The 18,411-nt window shown below is 37.4% G+C and overlaps 1 protein-coding gene across 2 annotated transcripts in view; it reads left to right on the top strand.

The window, feature by feature from the left end:
* Window positions 1–14,067, top strand: part of LOC139961823 (protein spire homolog 1-like) — a 50,767-nt gene extending 36,700 nt beyond the window's left edge. Inside the window, exons 8-16 of one of the 2 annotated variants that reach the window (XM_071961369.1) lie at window positions 730–774; window positions 3,968–4,079; window positions 4,740–4,897; window positions 5,623–5,719; window positions 6,144–6,280; window positions 7,837–7,986; window positions 8,596–8,663; window positions 9,413–9,535; window positions 11,244–14,067. In XM_071961369.1, coding sequence (XP_071817470.1) covers window positions 730–774; window positions 3,968–4,079; window positions 4,740–4,897; window positions 5,623–5,719; window positions 6,144–6,280; window positions 7,837–7,986; window positions 8,596–8,663; window positions 9,413–9,535; window positions 11,244–11,475 — 1,122 coding nt within the window. In that variant the 3' untranslated portion in view covers window positions 11,476–14,067. The remainder of the gene's footprint in view (window positions 1–729; window positions 775–3,967; window positions 4,080–4,739; window positions 4,898–5,622; window positions 5,720–6,143; window positions 6,281–7,836; window positions 7,987–8,595; window positions 8,664–9,412; window positions 9,536–11,243) is intronic. The other variant, XM_071961376.1, reaches the window with a different exon arrangement.
* Window positions 14,068–18,411: the final 4,344 nt, after the last annotated feature.

Here is an 18,411-nt window from a genome sequence, read left to right as displayed (position 1 = left end):
AAACTTGTATCCTTTCATCTGGATCAAATCATAGGTTTGGTATGTTCAGGGTTCAACTTCAAGGGCATCGGTGGAACTGATGTTTGATTTTTTTTCAAGGATTGAACAAGTTATTCCCACAAGGGTCCTAGTTTCATTTCAGCTTGCCAAATTGATTTCATCACATGTTAGTAGTTTGTTTCATTACATTCTGGATAAATGTTTCAGTAAATGTTATTATACAGACTTACCCAGCAGCAAACCTTGAAGGGGTGGGGAGGGGGGGGTGGGGGTGAGCAGAGGTGCTGCCAGAGGGAGATAGATACTGTCTGTAAGTCAGTCAGTCAAATGTGTATGATTGTTGTCACCTAGAACTTGAGGAATAAGGTGTGTGTAAAGTGAAAGACTGATTTATATAAAAAATAAAAGTTGCTAAGTTGGACAATAGAGTTTGGTTCAGGGAGTTCCAGTTTTCCCACCACCAATTTATTCGCCTCTTCTGGTAGAATGGCTAAGCAACTGTGAAGACAGCATATAATGTAATGAAATCTTTAAGTCTAGCTCCAGACATCTGTGTGCAATTTGAAATGAGTATTGCGCTTCGGTTACCCCTTTCAATCTAACCCCCACCCCCTCCCCTCACCCTTCCTTTTTCTATCGACTGGTGGGATGTTATCACTTCTCCTTAATACTCACAATCTCTTCAAGCTACCAGATGTTATGTTTTGTTTTCCTTTACATGTATTTTAGAACATGAGGCTTTTCAACTTGTCAAACTATTTTGGTGATCATGTGGTACGTAAACTTTTAAGCAAGGAAGTTCTGCCTCCTCTCTTTTGCATATTTCTTGTCGGTCAGGTGATGTAAGGGCATCCGCACATGTAACTCACGGGGAGAGGTATTACTGAATGTCATGAATATTAATGAGCAAGATAAATATGAATAAATTATAACCCAAGGTAGAATTTGAGTGTGGTATGCATGAGATTAGTCCAACAACATAGACTATTTTGGGATGAAGGTTCTGCATGCTGTTATTAATATCTGGGGATTTAACAACATTTGAGAAGTGGTAAGGTACAGGCAAATGTGGGCTAATACTTTGTGGGCTCCAATGTCACAAATGAGTAAATGCGGTTTTGAGGTGACTTGTCAAAATGAAAGGTTGTAGCAGCTGCAAAATCCCCTGCAGCTAGACTGAACCAATATCAAGCAATAGAGATTATCTGAGTAGACCAGCGGTGCAAACATTGTGAACCTGCACTATACAAAATATAGTCCATTGCTACCTGCACCCCATTCTCCCCCCTCCCCATCTCTCCTTACCCCCCCCATTTCCTACTTTTTGGCACATTGCCTAACTTTAAATTTGCAAAGTGCCCCAACTGTTTTTAGTACAGTACATTAGGATTGCTTTTCTGACCTTTTCATAATTAAAGTTAAAAGTTTTTGGAGACATGGCTAAATTTTCTGGAAATATATGGCACTAACAGCAAAAGCTTTGGTCGAATCCTTAATATGTAATTGTTTTTGGGGGGGGGGGTTGATCAAAATATTCATGTTTAAAACATGTGCTTTGTCTGCAATACTTAAATTTGCCAAAGTGCATGATGCAGATATAGCATGCATTTGGATGTCAAGCAATTATTTTAAACATGTGATATTTCTTTGTTAAAAAAACACACATGTTGACTCTATTATGTTCATATGAACAAACAGTTTATGAATTGCAATGAAGATGATTATGTAAATTGGTCTGTCATAAATCATGATTATGTTAATTGGTCTGTCATAAATCATGATTATGTAAATTGGTCTGTTATAAATCAAAATTCATAGTTTTGTCTATACTCATCCTACAATGCTCCAAATCTCTTTCTGGTTTTTTGCCTTGGTATTCAGAGAAAATTTAGACCCTGCCCCACCTTGTACAGAATCTTCACATGCCTTTCTCTTTGCATTTATTCCTTGGTGTTGGCGATTTGATTAAATCATCTGGCATCTCAACCTTAATTGGTATGTTCGTATGCTGTAGTATGCATGAACCCAGCAAGTTAGAATCCATAAATCGTGAACAACACAACACACTTGCACAAGGATGGAAGTTATGGATTTTTAGTTTATTCAAGTTTTCATTTTGTTTGTTTTTTGCAGCCATGGCAAAAATCAATGTCAATAAATATAAAGAACTTGTTTATGAGTGCTGAATAAAGTATAAATTCATCATCACTGTCGTTGTAGAAACAACCAATAACGTATTTCCTGTACTGTAGATGAGTTACAGTTTATTACTTTTGTAGCCAGTTTTTCTGTTGTTTATTTGTTGAGTTGGTGAGTGTTAGAGGTATTTCCAACCAACTATTAAAGGTCTACTGACACATAGCCAATTTGCCCCTAATCTCAGTACATTTTTCATGTGTGATAATCTCATTCTTTTCTTTTTTTTCTTTCAATCTGTAGAAACTCTTTAAATATGTTCAAACTGTGACGTAGAGTGTTGTGCTCATCAAAATTTCTTATTTTAGTCCTGAATAAGTATAAGCCCCTAATTACAAGCCCACATACATCATTTGAATAATGTCATGTTCCTCTTTTTTTGAAGAAGACAATAAAATATTTCAAAACATTGCCCTTAGGCCACAAACCTGTGTTCAGTTTCCATGAAACGAAGGATGTAAAAACAAAGGGATACTGTAACAGGCAGTCACTCCCTTTAAATCATCAATGTGCATAATTAGCTAATGTTTATTCATAAGTAAAACTAGAATTGAAAAAAAAAGACTTGTACAATGGTCAATCTTTGATGTATTTTGATGTAAGTTGCGGCTATTTTCATGATTTCTAATGCCTATTAGAGTGATTTGGACAGTGCCATTGCTAGGTGTCCTTAGTCCTTTAAATGTTTGTAACTGAATGATCTTTGCCATGTCCTAGACTATTTTATTAAACCATTGTTGAAGTCTTCCAAAAAATTCTTATAAATAATCCAAATTCAAAAGCACTGCCCCTTTTAATATCCACCTAGACATACCTTTTGTTCTATATATTCTATAGATGCTCAATAGCAGGGGTTCTCAGTAGGCTGCCACCAGGCCAAATCAGCCCCCCCTCCATACCCTCCAACCCACCCAAAGATTGCAATAAGGGAAAACCCAACACAGAATCTTGCAAATATTGTTAATGGGGAACCTTAGTCTTGGGTTAGCTCTGAAGGTGACTGCTGCATGTAACAGATAATAAATAGAAGTTTTCCAGTCATATTCATCTTTGGAAATCATCAGAAAGACAAATGTTTCCTTCCTAAAGGTGTCTCAGCCAAGAGGTCAACAAACAGATTGTAAAAATTGTGTCCATTTTAGCTTCCTGAGGGCGATGCAATGTTGAGGAAAGTTCCAATTCTGTGTTATGTTGAAGTTGTTGGATGTTTAGTTGTTTACTGATGGTTCCGTCTGAAAATATTAAAGTATTTCCACCTGCAAAAGGAGACAGATAATCATAAACATTGATGAGAGGAAGTCATCAGTTTTAATTGCTGGTTAGTTACATGTTGTTTGTAAATATTGGGTTTCCTGCAGTATCAGCAAGTCTTGTTGGTCGTCCAGACTGATCGTCAGATCAGTGTAGTGTTTAGTCTAGTGCGGTCTACCTATTGTATGTCAACAAGAATGCACATGTCGCATACCTGTGCGAACCACCGACAAGAACCTTTCGTACCCCATGCGACTGGCGTTGTGAGTACAACTATTACTAGAAAAGAGAGGAAATATTTTCAAGATGTGTACTTTCACCTAGGAGTTGGTGCTTCTCTTTACTGTAAAGATAAGATTATTCAAGATTTATCCTTTGAAGTTAGTTGTGATCAGTAGTAAAGGAATAGCTGGTCTCTTGTGAAGCTTGCCATTTCTTTCTCAGACTCTATCAGGTATTTCAGATGTGCTTCGAATTTTTAGAAATTTCCTGACATTTTCCGTCGCCCAATCTTTTCCAGGTTCCAGAGGAAGAACGCGAACAGTCGAGAGGTGAGAGTCAACACGAACGGGTCATGAGAGAGATTCGATCCAGACCAAACTTGAAGCCCGTCTCAGAGAGGAAAATATCAAGTGAGTTGAAAATATAGGACTAGAAAAATGACCCCCCAAATTTTGATAGGAATGCTCAAGTAGTGAAAATTTAGATGCAAAGTAAAAGTTGTCATTATCCATTGGGTGGTTTATAGGTTAATTTTTTAATACCGAAATCTCACTTTCTTTGGCTTATTAGAAATTGGAGTAGAAATTGAAATCAGTAAGACAAAATATTCAAGTGTATGTCGCAAGATTTGTAGTAAGGTTCGTATAAGTTCAGTTTGGTACACTTGAGGAATGACTCGTTGCATTTCTGTTTGTTCAGGGATTTCCAGACAATGATGCTATGCAGAGATGTATCGTCATGCCCCTCGTCAATTTTTTGTCAAAAGTTGTTAGATGAGGGGGCGGGGGAATTTTAGGACAGAGTACACTCTTGATATTTAAAGCAAGAAGTTACTCTAAATTTCCTCCTAGTTGGCAGGGATTGAAGGGAATTGATCACAGCAAGCTGTAAATTTTCTGAAAAGCTTTATTAACAGCCATCTCTCATCCACAAGTCGCATTGATCATGTTTTCTAAATGAGCCAGTTTACCGTCCTTACTACCCTCGGTTGTCACTATTGCATTTGTGCCGAACAGCCATCTTGCATATATCAATTGTAATTAGGAAAGAGCACTTTTCCCTGTTTTCAGATCGGAAACCCAGAAAAAAGAAAGTCAAGAAGTTGCATCACGACGATTCCTCGAGTTCCGGTTCGGAGTACGATTACAGTTACTTAGATTCACCAGAGGCCGTTAAGAAGAAGATAGAACCGGGATTGGCCTTCAGCTGGTCTGCAAGCGAAACAGAGGTAAATTGAATTAAAAGCATAAGATATTTGGAAAGGCATATCCTTCCTGTAAACTTTATATCAACATCTCAATTGACAGAGGTCTATTAGGGATCACAAAAATGGGCTTATTTTCTTTTTTCCTAGATTGATAAATGTAATGTTTGTAGGTATAGACTGGATCTACCTAACATTGGAATCGAGACAGTTGGGGAGAGTGAGGGGGAAGGGGGGGGACATTGCAATTGTCGGAGATGAGATCCTTCTCATATGTGTGGTTGATTTGGTCCACATCCCCTCTCCTTAGACTTCAGGTTTGTTGGTATTGGTGATGTTAGTCGGTTGGATTGGGATGAACAGCTTTTGTATCGATTTTGATGTGAAGGTTCATTCTATCTACAGGAATCTCAAACCTCTTGCAAGTGATTTGATCAAACAGTCATTAAATCAATAAGGTTTGCAGATATTTCCATTTGTTTAGATACTAATTATTTAATAACCAAGAATTGATGAATGCCACCTTATATTGTCAATAGGGAAGTGGATAGTACCGCTCTTTAGGGATGAGACATTGCACCCTGGAAGGGAGGTATGAACGAGATGTCATCGAGATTTTCCGGACTGCGGTGACATTCATTTCCCTCTTTAAAGATACATTCCTTTCTGATTATTAAGATTATGTTAATAATGAATGATGCCTCGTTAGCGCTCCACAGTGATCATGGTAATTAATTATTTCCCGTTAGAATGACACAGAGGAAGAGGAGCCAATGAGTCCGGATGGATTTCACCTTGATGCGGAGACTCGAAGGAAGCTGATCGGCATGTCTAGTTCTCTGGAAGGTAAACGCAATATTTATTTGTTTGTTTGTATGTCACCAACGTCAATCAACAGTTGTTTAGGTCGGAGTTTTGTCTCCCCAACATTGAAATTAATTAATAGCCAAAATGTCGAGGTTTACCCTAATTTGCCTTTCTTTTTGAAGGGGTTGATTTTGAGGTGATCCTCCTGTCATTCTCATTTTTTTCCCTTCAGATATCATTTTATACTATATTATTCACCTATTCACCTGTATTCACCTGTATCCCACGCCTCATCACTAGACAGATGTAGTGTGGGATGAAATTATTATAAATCCTACAACCTTGTCAGCAGAGCAGTAGTTATTCCTTCTGAGCCCATTTCAAACCCAATGATACCTTGTACCTTCCGTATAACATGAATTCCTTTAAGTATTTTCTGTTCTCTTGCTTTGGTTTTGTTAAGGTGCACCAGATATCTCTCCTACTCATTCATCTGTGTCTAGCTTTGACGACATTCAGTCCATTGATTTCTGTATAGACAGTCCCAGGAGACACAGTGTATCACTCTGTCAGATGGAGCCGTGGTGGAAACCGTTCGAGGTGAGATGAAATATTGTTTCATGAACATTGTTTCTCGTAGAATTATCTGTCAGAGATGCTGAGAGGCGGTGCCTTTCTCAAGGTTGCTTGTTCGTTCAAATTCAGATGATTTGTAGTTTTCATTGGATTGTAATGTTGCATCATTCTGACCAAACGTGTCTCACATTTAATATTAATAATGATGAAGATGACACTCAGTCTTACTAAGAGATCACCATGGTTACAAGATTGTGCTTGGCTCTTAATTAGCGAGGTATTGACCGTTTATCCATGCACCATCGAATATGAAAGTGATTAACCATTTCTGCCAATTGAAGTAGTAAGTAAAGTTTTGAACTTATAATGTGTTATTGCTTCACCCTTAGGTTTAGTGATGTTGAGTGTTTTCCATAGATGGTTATGATACACTGTGGTACTATTTATACAGATTATATCTTGATCAATATGTCAGATACAAGTAATCTCACTGTATACATGATGGTAAACCAATTATTTTTTGAAGGGAACAAGGTTTGAATAAACCAAACAGACTAATGACAAATCCAGATGTGAAATGCTTTAGTGATCTGAACCTCATTAGCTTCAAACATATTTATTTATCCTAACTCAGCTTGTCCAGAAGATTTATCACGTTTTGGCCATTATTATAGGAGATTTTCGATTTTCTGAGAGACATGTCTGTGAATCTAATACAGTTAATTGTTTCTTTCATTCGGCATTAGCTGCTGTTGATGGATAAATGTCGGGTTTTCTCGTTAATTTTTATAGATTGGCCTTCCTGATTTATTTACCCAAAATTAGCAGTAATTTGTTGGCTGGTGTTTATGGAAAATATTTACCATTCAATAATATTGAATTCACACACTTGTCACCTAATTATCCTAACAGGCCATGTGGATTATGAATTACAAAGATTTAATTGTTTTTGTTGTGGGAAGTTGTGAAGAAAATTTACCTCAAACATTGTAACATTCCTTTAAATAGGATATATTATGAAAACTATTGAAAAACAGGAGTAAAGTGAACCTACCTTTAAAGTGAAAAAACAGAATATTAGTTTGTAGCTCTGAGCATGTATCTACTCAAAGATGTCAATCTCTATCAATTTGCAGGTAGTAACAATCTTTTTTGTTTCATTTCATACTGAAGTTATAGAACTAAGAAATAATTGCTGGCATGGCAGATGATGTAAGGAACACACATAATTTACATTGTATTCTGAAATAAAGATCTCATTCGACTACTCAAGCATGTACACTACATGCCAACATGATGCATTACGAGTAGAACCCCTGTGACAAATCTTACGCAGTACAGGTAGGACCCTTGCAATGTCATCTGCAAATTAATCAGGTCTTACATCTGGAGTCTGTGCATGCTAAGTTCTTCAATACTGCCCCCATTACCTTTCGGGAAACATTTCATACTGTAGTTTTGATTTATATTGTGTTGTCACCATAGCCTTTAATTTACTATGTACATTTGTATTTTTAAGAAGAAACAAAACTCCAGCTCTTACTCCGACCTCTCTTGAACTTTTCTTTTCCTTTTTGTAGGGAGGAGGAGGAGGGGAGAAAGATGAAAAGAGCAAGTACCTCTCGCTCAACGTCGATGAAGTGGTCCATATACGAAGTGTCCTCGTCAAGGCTGAATTAGAAAACATGAGGATTAACCCAAAGTTACTCGAGGCTGTTATTAGTGAAAAAGTAAATTTTAATCTGATTATATTTAGGTTTAATAGATCTACACTTTTATGGAGAGACACTGAATAGAAAAACAGAAACTTCAGGAAGGAAGGGTTTTTAATGAGAGAATTTGATGGTAAACGAATATAGAAAATAGTTGTTCGGTATTGTTCAATTGACAACAACCTCCACAATACATTCAACCAGTAAAACTCTCTTGTAAAATTGTAAAGCTCTTTTGTTTCTTCATTTTTTTTCTTATTTCACTTAAATCATCGAAAACAGAAAAACTAAAAAGATGTAGTGCTATATTAAAAAGATGTATTGCTACATTAGCGAGTGTTAGCTCAGTGGTCAACGCTGGTGCCTTTCAATCATAAGGTCCCGAGTTCGGGTCACTCCAAGATTAATGTATGTCGTCCAGTAACAGAGTTGTTGACAATTCATAATCATGGACGTTAAATATGAATCTAAGAGACTGACTGCGGTCAGTTTGCGGCTTCGAGAAGCCAATTATGGCTTCTTCGCGAGTTCCTCTTTGCAGGAGGATCTAAAATACATACATACATATTTCACATTCAAAATCAGATAGACAATTTCTTTTCTATTTGTGCCTTTTGATTTCCCCAGGTGTGTTTTTGCTGTACAAAGAAATTTTCTTTATTCGGAAGAAGATGTCGGTGTCGATTATGTAGTAGGTAAGATAAGCTCCTTGTATCACGTACCACGTACCACATTTTGTTACATCGAATCGGATACAGAGCTTTGTTCAGTCAACCAAAGGAAAGAAAAAAGAGATAAAAAAGGCAATCAGAAAGTTCAATGAACTGTCCATCTTAATCACTGTCTTCATACTTGATATTCTGTTGCAGACATAAATGAACACTTATGTTTGGTCAAACATATCAGGGAGGGGGATGGGGAGTGGAGGGGGGAATAGTTTTAACAATAAGGTACTCTCCTATTAATTTCTTCCTTTTACAGATAAATTTCCTAGAAAAATAAACAGACAAAAGTTTTCTGTGGATCACAGGATTCCTCCCGACATCCGAAAATGTATTTTCTGTTTTTAGAGCTTGCCCATGGAGATCGATTAACTTAACGTTATTTTAACATCAATTCATAGTCCAATTTCACGCATTCTGAGAGCATTCAATCTCTAAATGAAGTAACCTGGGGAGGGGGAGGGTGGCCCGGGGGTGGAAGATGGGCAGGTCATGGCTCATGGAAGACCTGGGTTGTAGACCTCTGGTTTAGATTAGGGAGGTGAATCGGTGAGGGCTCTTTTTCCCCATAGAGGTAAGTTTGTTGGCTAGAATCAGGAAAATTACAGATATTTCTTCAACCCCACCCATAAAATCAAAAGACCACCTGTTAGAACTCTGCCATGTAGACAATTTTACCAGCATAAATACTTTTCATCTTCTCCTGTGTTTTGTTATTTCAGACAAGTCTGTTCACTATGCAGTACTAAGATGTTAGTCCCTAAAGAAACTTTTCTCTCATTTCCCGTGGAAGCATTGAGTCCAACCAGCAGTCCCAAAAGAACCCCTACCAGGAAGCCCAGGAGGTATGATGCTGTATTAGTACAGTAGGATAGCAACAGAGAAGAGATTTCAGTGATATGTCTACTATATATCTTCCATTGCATTGTACAGCCTACATGTGTTTAAGTACAGTATTATACATAGCCATCTGTTCAGTAGGCTAGGAGAGCAACAGAGAAGAGATTTCAGTGATATGTCTACTATATATCTTCCATTGCATTGTACAGCCTACATGTGTTTAAGTACAGTATTATACATAGACATCTGTTCAGTAGGCTAGGAGAGCAACAGAGAAGAGATTTCAGTGATATGTCTTCTATATCTTCCATTGCATTGTACAACCTGCATGTGTTTTAGTACAGTACTATACATAGACATCTGTTCAGCAGGCTAGGATAGCAACACAGAAGAGATTTCAGTGATATGTCTTCTATATCTTCCATTGCATTGTACAGCCTACATGTGGTTTAGTACAGTATTATACATAGACATCTGTTCAGTAGGCTAGGAGAGCAACAGAGAAGAGATTTCAGTGATATGTCTTCTATATCTTCCATTGTATTGTACAGCCTACATGTGTTTTAGTACAGTATTATACATAGCCATCTGTTCAGTAGGCTAGGAGAGCAACAGAGAAGAGATTTCAGTGATATGTCTACTACATCTTCCATTGCATTGTACAGCCTACATGTGGTTTAGTACAGTATTATACATAGCCATCTGTTCAGCAGGCTAGGAGAGCAACAGAGAAGAGATTTCAGTGATATGTCTTCTATATCTTCCATTGCATTGTACAGCCTACATGTGGTTTAGTACAGTATTATACATAGCCATCTGTTCAGCAGGCTAGGAGAGCAACAAAGAAGAGATTTCAGTGATATGTCTTCTATATCTTCCATTGCATTGTACAGCCTACATGTGGTTTAGTACAGTATTATACATAGCCATCTGTTCAGTAGGCTAGGAGAGCAACAGAGAAGAGATTTCAGTGATATGTCTTCTATATCTTCCATTATATTGTTCAGCCTACATTTGTTGAAGTACAGTATTATACATAGCCATCTGTTCAGCAGGCTAGGAGAGCAACAAAGAAGAGATTTCAGTGATATGTCTACCATATCTTCCATTGCATTGTACAGCCTACATGTGTATAAGTACAGTATTATACATAGCCATCGGTTCAGTAGGCTAGGAGAGCAACAGAGAAGAGATTTCAGTGATATGTCTATGATATATCTTCCATTGCATTGTACAGCCTACATGTGTTTAAGTACAGTATTATACATAGCCATCTGTTCAGTGGGCTATGAGAGCAACAGAGAAGAGATTTCAGTGATATGTCTCCTACATCTTCCATTGCATTGTACAGCCTACATGTGTTTTAATACAGTATTATACATAGCCATTGGTTCAGTAGGCTAGGAGAGCAACAGAGAAGAGATTTCAGTGATATGTCTTCTACATCTTCCATTGCATTGTACAACCTACATGTGTTTAAGTACAGTATTATACATAGCCATCTGTTCAGTAGGCTAGGAGAGCAACAGAGAAGAGATTTCAGTGATATGTCTTCTACATCTTCCATTGCATTGTACAACCTACATGTGTTTAAGTACAGTATTATACATAGCCATCTGTTCAGTAGGCTAGGAGAGCAACAGAGAAGAGATTTCAGTGATATGTCTTCTATATCTTGTCATTCCTATATCTGTTTTTTTTCTTCTCTTACAGCCTATCAGAGCCACCAATTCCAAAACTACATCAACAAGCTTCCTCAAGTTTGATAGGACAGTTGGTAGATGAGGACGAAGTTGTTCACACAGAGGACGTTTGCATCCAATGCCGTGACTTCCTCAGACAGGCCCTGAACTCGCAAACGAGAGGCGGGTTACCGACATCTCCCAGCTTTGAAAGAGATCTCCATAGTAAAGTTAGGTTCCAATTACCTGATGATGATAGGTAGTTATTGGTATGCGTATTTTAAGTAGAGAAATAAGGCTATCGAATTGAATGAAATTCAGTTAAACAGACACTGTGACATGTAATGGAAGGAATAAAAATGTAAAAAACAAATATTTTTGGAAAATGCCCATCTCAATACCCTTGTTCTGAACTTGAAATATTTTTGTCCGATGGTGACATTTTTTGTCCGATAAACTCATCCTTTACCCGAGGAACTGTTTCAGAGTAGTTGGTAAATGGATCACAGTGTGTGAGATGTTGATATTGGGACAATTTTCACCAAATGCTTGAAATCTGCTTCTTGTCTTGTCATTAATTTCCTCCTGAAAGGTGATACAATTGGCATTCTTGTTTAGTAGTCTTGCACTCTGAATTCAATGTTTTGTTTAAAAAAAAGGATTTATTCCTCTCTGGATAAGTGATTTGTATGTGTCAAAGGAGAGGCAAGGACAATATTCTCAGGTCATCTTTATGATAGATAGATATTTATTCAGCCACTGATCATAAAAATACAATGGAAATGTTGTCAATCAGTCTGCTGTTGCCAGATGAAAAATTAAAAATTAAAAAAGATATTCTGAGCTTTGAAAAGTCATATCTTCACAGCAAAAACAAAGCTATCAGGGTTTAGGTTTTACATAAGGATGACCAAAATTTACAGTAGATTTATGAAAAAACAATTATGTTATGTACCTCGTATATCCTTAAGATTGCAACATGCAAGGGGCTTTGCTAAGGTACAAAAGGTGCTTAGTGAGTATTAAAACCATGCCTTTCAATGTCCTCCCTCCTGCCCCAATCATAGGGACTTAGGTTGAGTTACAGTGATTCAGTCTTTGTGGGAATGGGTCAGTTGTGGGTGGATCGAGGAAGCTGAAAAAGGTGTAACCCTGTGTCAGCCTTATCTAACCCGTATCTGAGGAGACATTTGTTGTCTTTTCCTGACTTGCGTTTGTGTTAATAGATTACAATATGTGGTTATTGTAAGTATAATTACTTAGTATTACAATTGACGAGGGGGAAACATGTTGACCCCGAAAAAAATGATCTTTGATGATGAGAAAACAAATTCAAGTTGTGCATAATTAGAATCTAATAATTATCGTAATAGATAAAAACAAGTGACATATAAACTAATAAGGATAAAACCAATCTTAATTGAGTATCTGAAATGCTTAGCTTGTGTAAAGTTAAAATAAAATTGAAAGAATTAGTGTTCTTGTGGTAGAATTATTAATATCATGTAAACATTAATATTTAACTTTAAAGTTGGCAGGTGGAACAAAAACATTTTGTGTCAGTTTCTTAGTTGATATTTTTAGAAAAGTTTATTTTTCTTATAAATCTTTCCTTTTTTTTTTTTTTTGTAAACAGATATTTGTGTTTATAACTACAGGTTATATCCTAAGCAATTGTTTGATATGAAACAAAGAGGAGGGATGCCATCTATGGTCCAGCCTCATTTTTGAAATATGTTGCAAATGTTGAAGATGAACAATCCTTTTTTTTTTCCAGTGCATATCGATGACATCACAGTTGTTTGCTTCATTTAACAAGTTCTATAAATGTTATTTTGAAGTAGAATGAGGGAAATTGTACAATACTCCTGACCAATTTTGACTGTATCTGCCAAACATTACAGAGACAGTTTGGTCACATACATTGAAAGAAAAGATAATCAACTTCTGATCTGCCTTTGTCATAAAAATTTGTCATCTCATCCATTGTCTAGGGAAAAAATGCATCAGGAGAAATGTTATGGTCGAATGTCTAATGCCCTTTTCATGGCAAATTCAAAAGAGTTTGCGATGAAAAGTTGTGTATTAAAGATTCCAAACCTTTTGGCCCCAGAGCCAAATTGAAGTTGACTTAATGTGATGATGTTGAAGAAACTATCAAAGGAAAAATGAAAGAAAGCTGTACATTTCTTGAGCTCGAAATTGGACAAAAGTCGTTTAGGGGCATGTTTTTCAGAGGGACTTAGGAATCATTTGAAGCAAAAATAAATATTAGCAGCACAAATTTCATTTTGTGGGCAGTATCAGAATAAGTATAGCCTACCACATTGAATGAAATGTAAATTTCTATCCTAAGCTTAGCAACAGAGAAATATTTCTCAATTATTGTAAGTACATACCATACACAGATATTCCCCTTGAGAGCTTGGTGTACCATATTGTTTATGGTTCATGCGGTAGGAAAAAATAAAATAGGAATAGGTGATCAGACGTGCCCAATTACATCATGTTGCACCTACTGATTAATAGCAATGCTTCCAGCGATATCATGTCCCGGATTTTCCTGGAAAATATGGTCACCTTGCAATAGGGCCAGTTCTTTGAGTAGCAGATATGCATATTGGGAGAGATTCCTGGTGTGCTGAAGTAGTCCCTGCCTAGGGTTTGATAAGTCGAGAGTAAAAGCTAAATCACTTGCCATGGATACCATAAAGTGCTCAGGTAACATCATGCATGAGTTCAACACAGATGTATGCCTTTTTTTTTATTAAAGTAAGTCACCTATATTTGTTAGTTTATGTTAACATATTTTGTTGTAAAAGATACAAAAGAATACAGCCAACTCAAGTAGCATCCCCTTCTGCCTTTCTCGTTTTCTTTTGATCTAATGACCAAGAAATTAAGCATAAATAAAAACAGATGGACGTTAAAAAGAAAATTTTACACTAAATGTGTAACAGGTCGACATATAGGCCTATAGGATTTAAATATATGGCAGACTTCCTGTCTGGAGACTCTCCATGGGGGCATCCCACCGGGTCTTAATACGTGGTTGTGCTAATAAATACATTTTGGGGGGGGTTTTGATGATAATCGTAACCTTTGCATTCATGATGGCGTATGTGTGTGTGACGGCGGGTCAGGGGCATACACAAGGGACTGATAAAGTTATAAAGGAGGACATATGACATCGCCCAAGGGGTCCGAATTGGTTCTCTACGGACCTAACTGGTGTTTTGGGAAGTTATCGGGCGAGCGAATGGAGTTGAGGATCGAATCAATTTTCCTGCATTATTCTCCTTGTTGACCTTCACATGATGACAATTTTATGAAAGGTATATCTTACTTCGAACGATAACTATCTCATCTTGAGTAATCTTTGATGGGTCTTTTAAACTTGTTGAAAACCGCAATAACATGAAACAGCGCTAGGCACGCATCGCCCTAAATATCAGTAGTGAAAGATGTCTATTTGGAGTTTCTATACACGTTTAATATATTGCGTACTATGGTGATATATAGTCTACGATAGAGTCAGAGAAGCAGGGCTGGTTTATAAAGGAAACTAATTTCAATCAAGTGTCCCCTTTTCTTGACACAGGGCAAATCAAAGCGATACAAAATGACTGAGCAATTGGGAATTATGGCTAAATTGGTCTTCGCCCTCGGAAAACTCGGAACAGAAAGTATAATTCCTGCCAAATGAAACTAGAAATGAAAATGACTATCAAACATGTTGTGGATGCATGTCGATACGCTTAACGTATATGAAATAATTTACCTAATACTCATACCTATAACTCATGGATTCTAACAAACGTCAGAATCTATTGGCTTCCGTACTGCTCTCAGCGAGGACTGTAGTACATACCACTGAACCTTGTTTAAGTCTCATCAATCAAAACGGCTGGACTACTTAGCTCATCACTTCATCAGAAGCAACCCAAAATTCAGGCGAACAAAATTCAGTTTAAAAATCACAAATAACAATTTTGCAAGGGCAAATGGTGTCGGATATCAGCCATCGAGGGGGGGGGGTCCATTTTTTATGAGATTGTTCTTTGGTTGAGTAATTAGTATTCCGAAAACAATTATGGACTTGCATTAACAGAAGACTGAACTGATGTTACGAAGCCACATCAATTTAACCGTATGAGCATGTCAGATGTGCAGAAACATGGCCGTTTAAAACAGAGATATTTATTGAAACATTTGTAGCATTAACACCCAAACAACCAAAAAGGTGCAACGTACATAATATCGTGACGCAACAATCGTTTCTAAAACAACAGTGTGCGTGACAACGATATGATTTCAAGCACGAAATCGGGGGTCCATGAATGTGTACGTGAAAATTCATCATTTTATATTGCAAAAGTAGCAAAAGTGGGGGGAGGGTGAAGGGTGAGGGGAAGTGAATAGCAGTCAGTAGGGTTGAAATTATGCTGTTTACAGTATTTTAGTCGTCCAAATCTTTCAATAGTTGACATATTCTTCTATATCCTTAACAAGTACGATCATGGGCGTCAGCAGGTTTCAGAAAGTGAGGGGGACACTATACTATCTAAGCGGAGCGCCACCATTGGTTGGCGCGTAGCGTACCAGAAAATTTTGGGTACATAAGACCCCCTAGATCGCAGGAGACGGCCTTCCTGAGTCGTTTTTAGTTACATCAGAACCAGATCTGTTAGGAGAAATTTTGTCTCACAAAACTAAATTCCGACAGAAAGTACTGGTAGAAAGATGCCGTTCTGACACCAAGGGAGACGAATTACACAGCGTCCATCTCAAACGAAATATTTTCGGTAGTTTGGTATCATATAATATCCTGCATACAGGCAGAATACTGTCTGTAGGGCCTAAAATATATGATATTACCTTCCTGGTGGGGTCTTCGACTTGTTTTCAAGTTGAAATGCGTCGTTGTTTTCTCTGATTCACAGTGTAGGGCAAGGGGAATTCCATTTCTGGCGAGAAGGGGTGCTTCCACAAAACACTCTAAAACATCGTTCAAACATCGCACAAACTTTTATCAGAGGTCTCGGACGAAGCGGGGAGGGTGGATATCGGAGGAAGGGGGATAAAGGGCCAAGCACTGTTCTAATTTCCAGTGCAATTTATTGATAATGATTCTTAAGTTAGATTCTACTTGAATCAGCTCAGCAATTGTGATAGAAAATCGCGCATATGCATGTGATTTTTTTAATAACTGCTCTGAAAAGTGGGGGGGGGGGGGACAAATGATATGATATCCCCTCCACTTTTGAAAGTTAGGGGGGACATGTCCCCCCCCCCCGTCCCCCACCTGTTGACGCCCATGAGTACGATGGTTCTGAAAGATTCTAATTACAGGATTATTTTAAGGCGAAAACTTTATTTTAATATTCCAGTTAACAAACTAAAAAACATGAAAACACAATCAATGTGTCTTTGGCATATATATAGATTTCAGACTTTCTGGTTCATTGAGCTCAAGATCATGCCCATTTAAGGTCACGATCGAGCTCAATCAAGACCGTTGCCATGGCAACATTAGGCTGACTTAATTTGAGTTTGAAATGGACTTTGACAACAAAATGTCATATTTATGTTACTAAAGAACATAGAAACACACTCTAAGTGTCAAAGTATATAGATTTAGGGCTGCCTGGTAGATTACTCAAGATCATTATCATTGCAGATCAAGCTCATTCCCAATCAAGACCATTGTCATGGCAACACTATGCTGACAGAATTGTAATTCGAATTTGAGAAGAAAATGTCATGTCTTTGCTCAAATATACAGCTAGCCATTGGTAAATTTACATTTTGTTCTATAATTTAATTTTTCATCAGGGTGTTACCATGGCAACAGCCCTATTAAGATATGACAGTGACCTTACATGATCCAGATCTTGACTGCAATCAACCGGGCAATGCCAAATCAATGTAAAAAAAAGACAATTAGTTTGAATTTTTTGGTATATGTATAATATATGATATTTTCTCAAAGTTCAAATTTCATCATGGCTATTGCCATGGCAACAGCTCTAATTAGGGATGACTTTGACTTTCCTGATTGTGATTGGTTTCACCAGGGCAGCTTCAAATATATATACTTAGTGACTAACGTTGTGCTTTTAGGTTATTTAATGACAAAGATATGAAATATTCTCAAATTCAAAGTTTTAATGAATGTGTGGCCATGGCAACAGCGCTGGTGGCCACACCAACCATTAATTTTATGGCAAACATGCAGATTGTGATAGCTGAGGGTCCTAGCTAACCGAAAAAAACATGGTGGGGGTAATAATCCCTAAGGAATCTACGGTGGGGTGAAAATTCTCTTTTCGTCTTTTTTTTTTGGGGGGGGGGTCTTTCGCTACGTTGCCCTTGTTCGTGCTTCTGCAATAGTCCTCGCTTTGCTACCGGCCTTTTTTTACTCCCCATTTCTCAGACACGCTATTTTCTTGATGACAAAATAGATTTGCGCCAAACTGTATGAAGTGAGCGTGACGCATTTGCGAGTCACCCAATAGTAATACCAATTCCTAATACAGGACGATACCATGGTTACGTAGGGTTACCCACTTTACATATAGCTACGTTTATACCTTTCGTGCTTAAACCTGATTTTTGTCATGTCACGCCTATTTCGATGACACAACATCTTTTGTTAAACAGAGTAAAACAGAGTTCTGGATGAAAGACAAATAATAAGTTAAAGCAGAGTTCTGGATGAAAGACAAATAATGTTTTGTTCTATGTCAATTATTTCAAACCACACTCTATGAGGTGACGCAAATACCTCTTTTCAAATCAATAGGAGGGAGGAAACTTAATTTTTATTCCTTTCGTTTATTTCTTTGTTAAAGAGATCTAAGTTGCAGTTTTTATGGTTCAGTAACATATCGGCAAATGAAATGAGAAGGAGGGGCGGCGGCGTTGAAGGGAGAGTATAGCTACGACCTTGAAAGGGATATTATTGCCTCCTTTAACGTATGCTTTATCTAGATTTTAGCTGCTGATAGAGTTGACCATTTCAGAGAGTTGACAAAATGTAGTGCACATATAAAAGCTATAAAAACATCAAAAGCCCGTCCTCGTCACCGTCCCTTCCTCATAACCATTCAGTCTTTCAAAATGCAACAATTGTAAACAACGTTGGCTGATAATAGATCAATTGATATTTATAAGGATGATTATAAGCACAGTCTTTG

Source organism: Apostichopus japonicus, chromosome 3 (assembly GCF_037975245.1).
Source record: "Apostichopus japonicus isolate 1M-3 chromosome 3, ASM3797524v1, whole genome shotgun sequence".
Taxonomy (NCBI): domain Eukaryota; kingdom Metazoa; phylum Echinodermata; class Holothuroidea; order Aspidochirotida; family Stichopodidae; genus Apostichopus; species Apostichopus japonicus.
The sequence above is the reverse complement of the archived record's forward strand: the minus strand, read 5'-3'. Positions and strand labels throughout refer to the sequence as shown.